At 41.0% G+C, this 14,838-nt stretch overlaps 1 protein-coding gene across 8 annotated transcripts in view; it reads right to left on the reverse strand.

The window, feature by feature from the left end:
* The window catches only part of pard3aa (par-3 family cell polarity regulator alpha, a), an 800,310-nt gene that overhangs the window by 317,453 nt on the left and 468,019 nt on the right, over positions 1–14,838 (reverse strand). For all 8 annotated transcript variants that reach the window (XM_080212204.1, XM_080212186.1, XM_080212194.1 and 5 more), the window contains exons 7-9: positions 14,039–14,122; positions 1,823–1,948; positions 1,067–1,449 (exon numbers count right to left, since the gene is read on the reverse strand). In XM_080212204.1, coding sequence (XP_080068330.1) covers positions 1,067–1,449; positions 1,823–1,948; positions 14,039–14,122 — 593 coding nt within the window. The remainder of the gene's footprint in view (positions 1–1,066; positions 1,450–1,822; positions 1,949–14,038; positions 14,123–14,838) is intronic.

The raw sequence follows: 14,838 nt of genomic DNA on the forward strand, positions 1-14,838 counted from the left end.
CTCTACTTTGCCTCAGCAAACAGCACTTTGTGGAACTCCACGCATACCTTCTCCAGTTCCAACTACAGTCAATTACCACAATAATTGCAAAGCATTGCAGTGGTCCTGAAAGGTGCCATATAGATGCCTTCCTTCTCATTTACATGTTGGTCCTTAGCAACATAATCTACAGGAACAGGGTCAGCTTTTCTAACTCTACCTTTCCACTGTCACCCTCAAATACATAATCACTTTTGTGTTGATAGCCTGCGAATCTACCACGTTGCTAACACACCCAAACATTATCCAGCTAAACACAAGATGGAAAATTCCATCACCGAGATAAACAGCATCCTGGTGAAAATATTGGCAATGGCAACCCAAAATCATAAATTCAAAACCCACCAAGCTGAATTCAATAAACCTGGTACTTTCTGGGCTGCTGTGTTCAAGTAAAAATTCAACCAGTTCATGAATCTCTCTCAGGAATGGAAATTTGCCATGCGAACCCAGTGACCAAAGTCCCAATGACTGAGTTTCAAACCCAACCGTACGAGCACTCTCAACTTTCTTAAGTTCCTTCAAAGTCATCAATTAAGATCTTCCAGTATTCCTCAGCATCAGTCTACTTAGCACCCTTAAAATATTGCACCAGATTAAAGGTGCCATATTGAATGGCTTTGTGGTGTGATTTATGGCTGGAGTCCACTGTATCAGAACTAGATATAAACTGTACATCACAGCACATAGTAGTAGTATATTGGAAATAGTTCAAGAATATAATGATTACTTAATTTAGTGTTTCAGTGGTATGAAACGTTCAGTCTTGCATATAAGAAATTAAAATACCCCTGTCCACTGTGATGTATTCCGGTTTTAAAATTGTAAAGGAAGAAAAATTGCTGAAAGTCATGTCTTTCTTGAATCCATTTGGATTGATTCATGCCAGCTTTAACTGAGTTTAGAACATGACTCTTTTCAGTTGCACACAATTCCTTAAAACATTCCAATGAATTCCATGAAGCAGAATGTCTACAATACTTTGGTGATCAGGACTACGAAAGTACAGCACATATCGCTTTCTTACCTTTTTTCAACTGGATGTTGAGTTTCTTTCCTACTTTTTTGGTGCCCAATCCAGTGACAGGTGTAGAACTCAATCTTTGGGGAGTTAGGTTCTGCCCCGTTGGAGGTTTGGACACCGAGTTCTGATTGTGAGGTAGATGAGAATAGGAAGCAGTCTGATCGGCCTCAGTGCCAGTTCTTGATAACCTCTGTGGCATTTCATCAAAGCTTGCATTTACAGCACTCTTTCGATCACTGGGCTGGGTATCTGCGTTGATTCGATTGGAGTAATAGGTATTTTTTTCGGCAAACGACACTTGTTCGTATTGCTCTTTATTTGCTGCAGGGACCACGTGGAACCAAATAATGTGCGAACGCATGGCTTGGCGAAACATATGTTGCGCTCTAGATTTAAGAAGGATGGGAAATTAACGAATTAAGGCTGTCAGTCTTAACAGAAATTATTAACATAATTACCATCATTAATTATATTGCATGGAAGGGTTTTTTGATGCAAATGCAGCAACTGCATAAATATTAACTGGATAGAAAGGTATTAATTACATCAGCAAATAACACTTATTACTGATGTAGGCCATGAGATTAACAGCTATGCACCTGTTAACATGAATGCATGAAGCAAAATTGCAAAATGAATTACATATTGCAAAGGAAGAACAGCTGAATCATATACTTTTCGCAAAATACAGAGAAAGGTGTGGCATATCTTACTGTAGGGTTTATACTTCAATGTGCACCATGTAGACAAGATACGTACTGTTCAAATCGTGTATTTCTCAAATCACCACCATTTATTTTGACGATACAATCATTCTCATTAAACAGCTTCTCTCGCTCAGCTTTACCACCTTTCTCCAGACGTTTCACCAGTAACCCCAGGGTCCTACAAGAAAATGATCACAGCTCTTCAATTCGCACTTCAAAATACAGTGCATAAAACATAATAGAATGCAAAATACTCTCCTTCACCTATTACTGCAACGCGAATACATTTACATTGCACTTGCTGTTCAACAATCTCATTAGGTTTAAAAGGAGTTAGCACACTCCAGTGTTACTCAAATCTTCTCAATGTAAGATAACATTACTAATCTCCTATCAAGTATTATCTCACAAAAACTCACATTTTTGTTTTTACATATTTTAAGATTTTGTTTTACCAAGATGGTAATATTACAATTTATGTGCAAGCCACACCTGATATTGACCATAACAACATATTCCAAATCATTTTTTGTGTGCTGTAATCTTCAGATAATCATCACGTAGAAACACAGAAAATAGAAGCAGGAGTAGGCCATTTGGCCCTTCGAGACTGCTCTGCTATTCATTTTGATGATCACCATCGATCTCCTGATCCCACCTTCCCACATATCCTTTGATCCCTTTAGCTCCAAGATCTTTATCTAATTCCTTTTTGAAATCACACAATGTTTTGGTACTTTCTGCGGTAGTGAAATTCATAGATTGGCCGCTCCCTGATGAGGAAATTTCTCCTCACCTCAGTCCTAAAAAGTTTGCCCTTAATCCTCAAACAATGACCCCTAGTTCTGGATTCCCCCATCACTGGGAACACTTCTATGAAAACAGAATGTGAATTCCAGGTTTCATCCCAGGTTGTCAAAAATATAATCACTTCTTATTGTACAAAGCTAAACCTAAAAGCAAAAGACAATGGAATTTCCATTTCTTTCCCCACCTACGTGAGGAATACTTTCAGAACCCCTCAAAAAGAAGAATAAAAATAGCAAGATTCGGGAACTATGGATGATAAGGGAAATTGTAACATTAGTCAAAAGGAAAAAGAAAGCATATGACAGGTCTAGTCATCTAAGAAATGGTGAAGCACTTGAGGGGCATAGCGAGAGTAAAAAGGAACTTAAATGTGGAATTAGAAGGGCTAAAAGGGGCTATGAAATGTCTTTAGCAAATAGGGTCAAGGAGCATCCAAAGGATTTTTATGAATATGTTAAGAGCAAGAAAAAGAGTAGGCCCACTCAATAACAAAGGAGGAAAGTTATGCATGGAGTCACAGAAAGTGGGTGAGATCCTTAATGAGTACTTTGTACTGGTATTTACCAAGGAGAAGGACATGATAGATGTTACAGTCAGTGATAGGTGTGCAAATGCTCTAGAGAATGTCAGTATATTGAAGGAGGAAGTGTTGAGTATCCCAAACTGCATAAAGATGGACAAGTCCCCAGGGCCAAATGGGATCTATCCCAAGTTACTGCGGGAGGAAAGGGAAGAAATAGCTAGGACTGTAACAGGTATCTTCACATCCTTTTTGGCCACAGGCAAGATTCCAGAGAACTGGAGAATAGCCAATGTAGTTCCCAAGTTTAACAAAGGAAGCAGGGATAATCCAGAAAATTACAGGCCTGATGTCAGTGGTGTGGAGATACTGACGGACAGAATATATGCAAATTCGGAGGAAAATGTACTAGTTAATGACAGGCAGCTTGATTTTGTACAGGAAAAGACATGGCTCGATAACTTGATTGAGCTTTTTGAAGAGGTGACAAAGTTAATTGATGAGAGAAGGGCTGTGGATGTAGTTTATATGGACTTTAGAAGGTGTTTGACAAGGTCCCACATGGCAGACTGGTACAAAAATTAAAATCACATGAGATTCAGGGTGGGCAGGCTAGATGGATACAAAACTGGCTCGATTATAGAAGATAGCAGCGATGAAAGGGTTTTTTGAGAATGGAGATCTGTAGCTAGTGGTGTTCTACAGGGCTCAGTGCTGGGTTCTCTGATGTTTGTAGTATAAATAAATGGACTGGTGGAAAATGTGGATGGTCTGATTAGCAAGTTTGCGGTTGACATGAAGATTGGTGGAGTTGCTGAGAATGCCGGATATTGTCAGAGGATACAACAGGACATAGCTAGATTGCAGACCTGGGCACAAACATGGCAGATGGAGTTTAATCCAAACAAAAGCGAAGTGATACATTTTGGATTATCAAATGTAGGTGTGAATTATGCTGTAAATGGCAGAACCCTCAGGAACATTAGCATATAGATCTGGGCATGCAGGTCCATTGTTCCCTAAAAGAGGCAATGTAGGTGCAATTAAGGAGGTCGTGCTTCCTTTCATCAGCCAGGGCACTGAGTACAAGAGTTGGGAAATTGCAGCTATATAAAACCTTGGTTAGGCTGCATTTTGGAGTATTGTGTGCAGTTCTGGTCATCATATTACCAGAAGGACGTGAAAGCTTTGGAGAGAGTGCAAAGCTTCACCAGGATGTTGCCTGGTCTCGAGGGTGTTGACTGTGAGGAGAGATTGAATAAACTAGGATTGTTTTCACTGGAAAGATGGAGGCTGAGTGGAGACCTGATAGAAGTCTACAAAATTATGAGAGGCATAGACAGGGTGGATAGTCAGACTTTTTCCAAGGGTGGATGTGTCAAGTACAAGGAGGCAGGTTCAAGTTGAGAGTGGGAAAGTTTAAGGGAGATGTGTGGGGGAAAGTTTTTCATGAAGAGTGTGATGGGGGCCTGGAATATGCTGCCAGAGAAGATGGTGGAAACAGGCAAGTTAGCAATATTTAAGAAGCGTCTGGATGGGTACATGAATAGGAAGGGAATAGAGGGATACAGGCTGAATCAGGGCAGAAGGTTTTTTTAGCTTAGTTAGAACATCATGATCAGCACAGGCTTGGAGAGCCGAAGGGCCTGGTCCTGTGCTGAACTTTTGTTTCTTGTAATGCAATTTCCAAGGGCAATTAGAGATAGACAATAAATGCTGGTCCTGCCAATGAAATCCACATCCCATGAACAATTCTTTAAAAAATTCATCTCTGAAATCGCACTCCGGGACACAATCACAGACAAAAATCTCAGATTATACCTGATTGCAGTACAACTGAGGGCAGTGCTGTCTCATTGGAGTTGCTTTCTTTAGTTTAATTAATATCTCTTCCTAATGCCCTATCTGCTCATTCAGATGGCCACAGAAGATTCTACAGCACCGTTTGAAGGTCAGGACTTCTCAGCGTTCAAACAGCACTCCTTCCTCAACCACCATCAAAAACAAATCAACTAGATATGCATTTAATTTGCTGTATGACTGCACTTCAAGAGTAATTTACTGGTTGCGAAGCACTTGGGAGATTTCCTGAAGATGTGATAAGACAACGTAGAAATGAACTCCTTTCTCTTGCAATAAACGTTTTGCCATCATTACTTCTTACTAGCTGAATTTAGACATCTGTGCTATGCTCATTTAAAATATCCCCACCTCACCAATTGAGAGAGAAACAAACAAAAAATATAAAGTGAAGGTCTTTTTGAGTTAAAGTGGCACTTTTACACTAAGATTTCTGCCTCCAGGATATATTCATAAACTCCACCCATCTCTGGTAGAGAATGACAGGAAGATAACTACGTGTGAATATGAGGAGAGTTCGCGGAGCAATAATAATGTCAGTATAACTTTGCTCTTGAATATTTATTTCAGCCATCCTATTAACTATAATTGTAGGGAGACTACTGATCATGCTTCAGTCAGATGTGGACCCTCAATGCAGATAATCGTTGCCTGTCTTGTGAAATTACGTTAAACTGATATAAAAGAACAATTACCATCACAACATCTAAGCACCACCCAAGTTACTTTTAACAATTCACAGAAAATACCTGTACTGAGGGGACCTGGCACCAGGAAACAGAAGTACTTTTTATGAAGCGTTCCATGGTTTAAGCTACTCGACCATAAAAATGTAAGGAAGATATAAATTAGCTACTTTCAAAGTAAAATATTTCCAGTTCCTTTTCACGAATGAAGATGGCATGTGGCGAACTGAGATTGAAACAACAATACTTCAGATGCTCATCACACCTGGACAAAATACAGAACTTGGCTGTGTCACTACCATTTTAATTCACGTTCACATCTTATGTTCATCAATTCAAAGTATGGAGATTCAGCTGAAAAGTGGGTAAAATTGCTCCAGTCACTAACGTATCGGTCCAGGATTTGCAACGGTAATTAATTGTGAAGTTGTAGCTCTTGGTTTACTACTGGATAAAATCTGGTCTTTGCGCAGAAGCAAAATTTCAGACAGCTATCAGAGATAACCTCTCTAGCCTTGAAAAATAATTCTTACAAATGTCACAGAGGAAAATTAAAATGTTGCAGAACTTTAATCAAATTAATAGATTGTTTTCAGATAGTTTGTTTTCTGTCATTTAATGTTTCTCCCTCAGCATCATGAGATTTATTTTGTTGTCTGAATGACTTGTATTTCCTGATTTTACTTCCTATTCACACTCTTTGGGAGTTTTTCAATCTAATCAGCTGATGGCCCTTCCATGCTGTCTTTACAGTTCCTGGATGTCACAGATCTCCTCCAGAAGACAGCAAATTCAAATTAATGTCAGAAAAGAGGACGTTTGCTCTGGAATCTCCAACAGTAGAACATAGAACAGTACAGGCCCTTTGGCCCTCGATGTTGTGCCGAGCTATGTCGAACCCAAGATCAAGCTATCCCACTCCCTATCATTCTGGTGATAGAACACAGAACAGTAGCGAGTGTTGTTTCTTCACTTCAAAAGAAGAGCTTAGTCACAAGTATTGGTTATGACAGCTAACAGCAGCACATTAGCACCTCTACTAAGGGCGTGTGCATAGATTTAATTACTGGTCAGACACAGACATTTTGCAATCTTTAAACAGTAGTAAATTGTGCAAAAGTGCATTTACATGCTGGTTGGGTGCATTGACCACACTAAGTTCTCCCTCAGCGTACCCAAACAGGTGCCAGAATGTAACTTTGTTCCAGTGTTAATGGAAGCCTACTTGCAACACTAATAAATAAACTTTATTACAGCCCATGAAAGAATCTAATCAATATACAACTTGTATTTTTATATATTTCACAGCTAATTAACTGCTGGTTAACTAATTAACCATGAGAAAGGTCAATGTGGTTAGTAATGTTTGAACAAAGAGAATAGAGCAAACAAATAACCAAAGGTTCACCTGTCCCGAAACCACTCCCCCTTGTACTCTGTTATTAAACCACTCCTGCCTTCCATCCGATCACAGGTATTTCCTTTTGTTCCTTTTGCTGCATTTCTTGTTCCACTTGCTTAAAATCAATTATATCCCTAACCTTTCCAGCTCTGAAGTTAAATCATCAACCTGATATATCAAGTCTGTTTCTCTCTTCACAGATGCTGCCAGACCTGCGGAGTATATTCTTAATTTTCTGTTTTTACTTCTATTATTCTCAGGTGCTTGTTTGATATACAAGCTCAGGTGAACGGCAATTTCCTAAAGTTTAACAGGATGTAAGCCATTATTGTGAGACCCCATCACAAATTCCATACTTTCCCACCCACTGATTTCCCCACCACGGTCACAGGCAAAACTCAACTGTTTCAACAATGGCATCCCATTCAGTCCCAAATTGTGATCCAGATCCAATATCACAAAGAATGCCTACTTCCACCACATTACAACTCCACTCTGATCTCAGATGATCGATTGTTGAAACCCTTATTTTGTTGCTTTCAGACTCAGGCTTGGTTAGCTGGCAATGCATTCTCAACAACCTGCACCTCATTCAAACTCTGCTGCGCCAAATCCTGCTCACTTATCACTCCTGGCTTCGCTGACCTGAAGTGGCTTTCAGTTCCCCAAGTTTCAAATTTTCTCCCTCCATCTTTGTAAACGCCTATAAAATGTCTCCATTATTCTGAAAATGACATCTTTCTTCATATGCCCCTTTGCCCTCAGAGATGACAACCATGCCTTCAATGGCTTCAGAGAGTCGCAGAATTGTTACTCGTTAGAGTTTAGAAGGCTGAGGGGGGATCTTATAGAGACTTACAAGATAATGAAGGGGCTAGATGGGGTAGAGGTAGAGAGGTTCTTCCCACTTAGAAAGGATAGCAGAACTAGAGGGCACAGCCTCAAAATAAGAGGGGGGCGTCAGTTTAGAACGGAGTTGAGGAGGAACTTCTTCACTCAAAGGGTGGTGAATCTCAGGAATTCTCTGCCCATTGAAGTGGTGGAGGCTACCTCGTTGAATATATTTAAGTCACAGGTAGATAGATTTCTGATAGGCAAGGGGATTAAGGGTTATGGGGAGAAAGCAGGAAAGTGGAACTGATCCACTTCAGATCAGCCATGATCTTATTGAATGGTGGGACAGGCTCGAGGGGCCAGTTGGCCTACTCCTGCTCCTGTTTCCTATGTTCTTATGTTATGGCACAGGAGCAGGCCTTTTGGCCCATCATGTCTGCACTAGCTCTCCATATAAGCAACATGACTTAGTGTCATTCCCCTGCCTTTCTCCCATTCCCCTGCACATTGTATCTATTGATGTAATTATCTAACACCCTCTTGAATGTCTCAATGGAGCCTGTTTCCACTACACTTCCAGACCCAAAACACTTGTGTGCAAAAGCTTATTCTCTTTAATTCTTTTGCAAATCACTTTAAATCTGTGCCCTCTCATTCTTGGTCCTTTGATGAGCGGGAACAGTTTCTTCCCCTCTACTGTGTCAAGCCCCCTCATGACCTTGAGCTTCTTATGTTGGTCTGAGGCTGAGGGTGCAGAAACCAATTTTATTTAGGCCACAAAGGTTTTAATAGAAACAGCAGAAAGGTTTTATTGTTACAGTCCAGACTTCAGATCTCCAACTCCAGCGGCCTATAGAGACTCCAACGATATCACAGTGATCATGTGACCGTCCTCTTAAAAGGGCCATGTCACACGCACTAACTCCCCAAATACATATCAGAGCATCCGTATCGCATTTCCCCTTAGCCTTCTTCACTCCAAGAAGAACAGTCCCAATCTCTTCTCATATCTGAAGTTTCTCATCCCAGGAACCATTCTTATAATTCTCTTCTGCATTCTCATGCTTCCTGTAATGTGGTGCCCAGAATGGTAAACAATATTTCACCAGAAATTTAACTATGTCTTGTATAAGTTCAGCATAACCTCCTTGTTCTTACACTCTACACCGTATTAATAAAGTCCAGAATGCTATAAGATTTATTAACTGCTCTCTTCACTCTGTCCTGCACTTTCAATCATCTATCCACAATATGTCCAGGACCTTCTGCCCCTGCACTCCTTTAAAATTGTCACCCTTTATGTTCTTCCTACCAAAATGTATCACCTCATACTTCTCCACATTGATCTCCATCTGCTACATATCTGCCCACTCAGCCAACTCGTGTGTCCTTTTGAAATTCTACCTCTTCATAGTTTACAATACTTTATGTCATCCACAAACTTTGAAATTGGCTTCTGCACACCAAGATTTAGGTCATTAAACCATATATCAGAAAAAGCAGAGATCCCAATACCAACCCCTACAAACCTTCCTCCAACCCAAAAAATATCCACTGACCATCATTCTCTACTTCCTATTATTCAGCCAGTGTGGCATCCACTTTGTCACTGTCCCTTTTATTCCATCTTCTTTAAAATCCTTTTTAATTCCTATGTCTTGGGCCAAGTTATAGGGCATCCTGTGAGCTTATTCTTCACCTCAGCACGCTCCTTTTGCCTTCTGCCTCTTCTGAAGTACTTTGGAGCAAATCTCTACAATTAGGTGCCAGGTGTGGCAGGTAAGTCGAAAATGAATTAGATTAGTGGGAACAAGGACAAGAGCGTGGGATAAGCATGTGGTTGGGGAAGCAAGATGCATTCAAGCACTTTGGTGTGAAATACTTTTGAGTCAGAGTTCACTCTACTCTTTCTTCTTCCACTTACCACTTGGAAAATTGCCACCATTTATTAGAGTACTCAAGGTTACATGAAGTAAGGAAAAAGGGTGTTCAAATACTTAATTCTGTCTATACTATTTTGTTAATAACAGTCATTTTGATTCACTATTTCTGCAGTCTAACAGTATTGACATTTAATGGAAGGACTTCTAGAGTTTTAAATAATTCTCAACTTGTAATTTTAACAGGGACTCAGAAGAAAAGCCCAACAATTTGCTGTACTGCAATTATCAAAGAACTCATAAGGGGGTAACCTATTTCTTAAGTTTTTTTAATCTAATTTCATGTGGTAACACAATTACACACAGGCAATTTCTTTTAAAGTGATCTTAACTTTCAGTCTGCCCAGCCCCTGCAAGTCGTTAGCTGTATTTTGTCAGCTATTTAGGTTTAAAGTTTATTTATTTGTGTCACAAGTAGGCTTACATTAACACTGCAATAAAGTTACTGTGAAAATTCCCTAGTTGCCACACTTGGCCACCTGTTCAGGTGCACTGAGAAGAATTTAGCATTGGCAAATCACCTAACCAGCGCATCGCTCGGACTGTGGGAGGGAACCAGGTCTCCCAGAGGAAACCAACACAAACAAAGGGGGAACATGCAGAGTCCGCACAGACAGTGATCCAAGCTGGGAATCGAACCTGGGCCCCGGGTGCTGCGAGGGAGCAGCGCTAATCACCGTGCCACAGATGCACTGAATGACGTTTTGTGACCTTCCTAGGCTGCAAGACCAATGATATAGCACACCCCCAACCATTCTTCAATATTCAATATTTGTATGATATTCCGCTCACGCGTATATAGAAGTACACATTTGCCTTCAGTTGTAAACAAGGCTGGGGTCTTTTGGGCACTAAACATACATCTCAAGCTCCTGCGCACAACCGGAAATGATTTATTTTGCAGCTGTCTGCATTATGAGAATGCAAATAACATCTATTTTGTTACTACTAAAAATGTACATTCTCTAACCCAGTTTTGCTCAGTCACACTAAGAAACAACCTAAGACAATTTCTTACAAATTGGAAAACCCATCAACCAAATCCACTTCATCTAAGTCTACCTGGCACAACAGATGAGATTTACTTGCTGTCTGAATATAGTATTTCAAGGTTTATTAGCTGACAATTTTTCTCAGAATATAATCCATTTCAAATTGAGATTTTTTTTTCTGTTCAATATTACCTCCAGGAAGTTAAAACAAAACATATGATAAAAATGATATTCCTAGGAATAGGGCTCACTGCAACATTTTGTGTGTTTCGGGGAGTTGATAAGAGTTTATTTGGAGTACAGTTTCGATATTGAAATTGTGATTGATAATCAACAGCTGGGAAAGGTCTGGCACCAAAACTGTTAAGAAACAGGAAAGGCCACTAGGCATAATTAAGCCCTATTAATAGCTTTCACCAGCTGCATCCATCTTAACATGACATCTTTCAATCATTTATGAAATTATTTTCACCTACTCAAGGTGCGTGGCCAATACTTCTAATCCTATATTTTTATGCTCAACATATATTATCAGTCGTATCCTCCAACATCAATACTACTACAGACATCACTGACTGCTGTTTAAAAGCAATCATGTGTATTGAGTGAAAAATCATTTTGGAACATCAGTGCTCTCATTCAAATTCCGTTGCAGACAGTTCATCACGCAGCAGTTGGAACTGCAATGCTGCACATGACCTAAAAGGTTTAAGACAAAGCATGGATATGCAAGGATAACATTTTGAATTCATGAAGGTGCCAAATTTGAAACTGCAGTGTTGCACCATTTTGTTTAAAAGACAATATTTAGAATCAGAGAGTACCCGTGTGCTAATGTTACGCCGTTGTTTAAGAAGGGTGCCAGGCAAAAGGCGGGGAATTATAGGCCGGTTAGTTTAACGTCTGTGGTAGGTAAAATGTTAGAATCTGTCATTAAGGAGGAAATTGCGAGGCATCTTGAAGGGAATTGCTTGATAGAGCAGACGCAGCACGGTTTCATTAAAGGGAAGTCGTGTCTGACAAATTTACTGGAGTTCTATGAGGATGTGTCTCGGGCGGTGGATAGAGGAGAGCCGGTGGATGTGGTCTTTCTAGATTTTCAGAAGGCGTTTGACAAAGTACCTCACAAGAGGTTATTGCAGAAGGTCGAGGGACATGGAGTTGGGGGTAGGGTGTTAGCGTGGATAGAGGATTGGTTGTCAAATAGGAGGCAGAGAGTGGGGGTCAACGGGTGCTATTCATTGGCGGATGGTGACTAGTGGAGTGCCCCAGGGGTCGGTGCTGGGGCCTCAGCTTTTTACCATTTATATAGATGATCTGGAGGAGGGAACCGAGTGTAGGGTGTCGAAATTTGCTGATGACACCAAGATTGGGGGAACAGCAAATTGTGCGGAGGGTGTGGAGAGTCTGCAGAAGGATCTAGATAGGCTGGGTGAATGGGCCAGGAAATGGCAAATGGAATTTAATGTTGGCAAGTGTAAGGTGGTCCACTTTGGTAGGAAGAATGGTAGGAAGGACTATTACTTACGGGGCGAAAAACTGCAGCAGGCGACGGTGCAGAGGGACCTCGGGGACCTTGTGCATGAGTCGCAAAAACCCAGCTTGCAGGTGCAGCAGGTGGTCAGGAAGGCGAATGGGATGCTGGCCTTCATAGCGAGGGGGATTGAATATAAAAGTAGGGAGGTCTTGCTGCAGCTGTATAGGGCATTGGTGAGGCCGCAGCTGGAGTACTGTGTGCAGTTTTGGGCGCCGCACCTGCGCAAGGATATTTTGGCCTTGGAGGGAGTGCAGAGGAGGTTTACTAGGCTGATACCGGAGTTGAGGGGGTTGAGCTATGAGGAGAGGCTGAATAAACTAGGCTTGTACTCGTTAGAGTTTAGAAGAATGAGGGGAGATCTCATTGAGACGTATAAGATGATGAATGGGATGGATAGGATAGAGGTGGAAAGACTCTTCCCGCTCAAAAAAGACAGTAGGACTAGGGGGCACAGCCTCAAGATAAAGGGGGGGCAGTTCAGAACGGAGTTGAGGAGGAACTTCTTCACTCAAAGGGTGGTGAATCTCTGGAATTCTCTGCCCGTTGAAGTGGTGGAGGCTGCCTCGCTAAATATTTTTAAGAAGCGGGTTGATGGGTTTTTGATAAGAGAGGGGATTAAGGGTTATGGGGAGAGGGCGGGAAAGTGGAACTGAGCCACGACAGATCAGCCATGATCTTATTGAATGGCGGGGCAGGCTCGAAGGGCCAGATGGCCTACTCCTGCTCCTATTTCTTATGTTCTTATGTTCTTATGAGAGGCTGAATAAACTGGGCTTGTACTCGTTAGAGTTTAGAAGAATGAGGGGAGATCTCATTGAGACGTATAAGATGATGAATGGGATGGATAGGATAGAGGTGGGGAGACTCTTCCCGCTCAAAAAAGACAGTAGGACCAGGGGGCACAGCCTCAAGATAAAAGGGGGGCGGTTTAGAACGGAGTTGAGGAGGAACTTCTTCACTCAAAGGGTGGTGAATCTCTGGAATTCTCTGCCCGTTGAAGTGGTGGAGGCTGCCTCGCTAAATATTTTTAAGATGCGGGTTGATGGGTTTTTGATAAGAGAGGGGATTAAGGGTTATGGGGAGAGGGCGGGAAAGTGGAACTGAGCAGCGACAGATCAGCCATGATCTTATTGAATGGCGGGGCAGGCTCAAAGGGCTGGATGGCCTACTCCTGCTCCTATTTCTTATGTTCTCCTTGTGTCTGCTTGGATTTCTGCCGGGTGCTCTAGCTTCCACCCAAACTCCAAAGATCTGCAGGTTCGGCCACGCTAACTTTCCCCTTAGTGTCAGGAGGAATAACAGGATGAATACATGGGGATAGGGCCTAGATGAGATTGTTGTTGGTGCCGGTTCGATGGGCTGAATGGCTTCCTTCTGCAATCTAGGGATTCTATGAGTACCATCTACCCATCAGCAGGAACGACATTATTCCCACTTATGTCATGCTACATTCCTGATCAATGTTTGGAGTCCTTTACTAGAGTCTCATTGAATCCCCAAAAGGATAGTTTCAAAATTTCAGTAAAGCACTGCACTAAAGAATTGCAATTTCTGGAATCTGAGCACACAACTTTCCAAATGTTTCATTTCATTTCAAAATCCACCATTTGCTACAAATTATGGACTTAGATAATATGAAATAAAGTTTAAAGAAATAAAACTAAACATCCAGAACGCATTACTTTACCTCCCAACCGTGGAACTGAAAGGCACGACATGGATTCCCAAAGGTCCCCCATCATTGGAGACTTCAACCAGCTTTAGCACGCCACTGTGAGACAATGGTGAATAGAGTAACATCAAAATGTGAAGGAAACTCCGCAAAGTAAAAACAAGATTTTATAATATCTGGAACAGTAAGTATTGCAGCTTGTGCGTAGCATACCTGAATATTAGTCTGGGAGCATGAAACAAAGTCAGTCAACAAATTTAAAAAAGCAATCTGAAGTGCACATTGTCTGACAGCACTAACCTAATGCAAACTACTCAGACAATCCCTTATGATTACATTTCCTTATCACATTAAAGCTGATTAGAAAAAATGCATCACTTGATAATTTGTCAATAAGCAGTGATGCAGTTAACAGATAAACACAAAAAAGATGTATCAACAAGTTGCATATTGAATCATATTGTAAATATTTCCAATATTAATTCAGGCAGGGTTAATAAATATTATATTTTCATCATATTTCTTCAATAGTATTGAAGAATGTTGGTTCATTGGTGGTCTGATCAGTAAGTCACTGTCTTGTTAAGGTGAGGTTATTAACAAACTTCAACCCAATGCAGTGGAGCCATCAGTGGCGGAAAATGAGTGGAGAATCATTGTTCTGACGAAGGGTTTCCACATGAAAAATTTATGGCGCTGACTGACCCCGCTATGAGATTTCTGGGGGTTTTTGCATTTTTTTAAAAAACCTTTAGCTTGAAGTTTTATTTGAGCAGTACTCAATTCATTATAAGCTTTGGAACTACAGCACCCAC

The sequence above is a fragment of the Carcharhinus amblyrhynchos genome, chromosome 2, assembly GCF_965287045.1.
Source record: "Carcharhinus amblyrhynchos chromosome 2, sCarAmb.v2.hapA, whole genome shotgun sequence".
Taxonomy (NCBI): domain Eukaryota; kingdom Metazoa; phylum Chordata; class Chondrichthyes; order Carcharhiniformes; family Carcharhinidae; genus Carcharhinus; species Carcharhinus amblyrhynchos.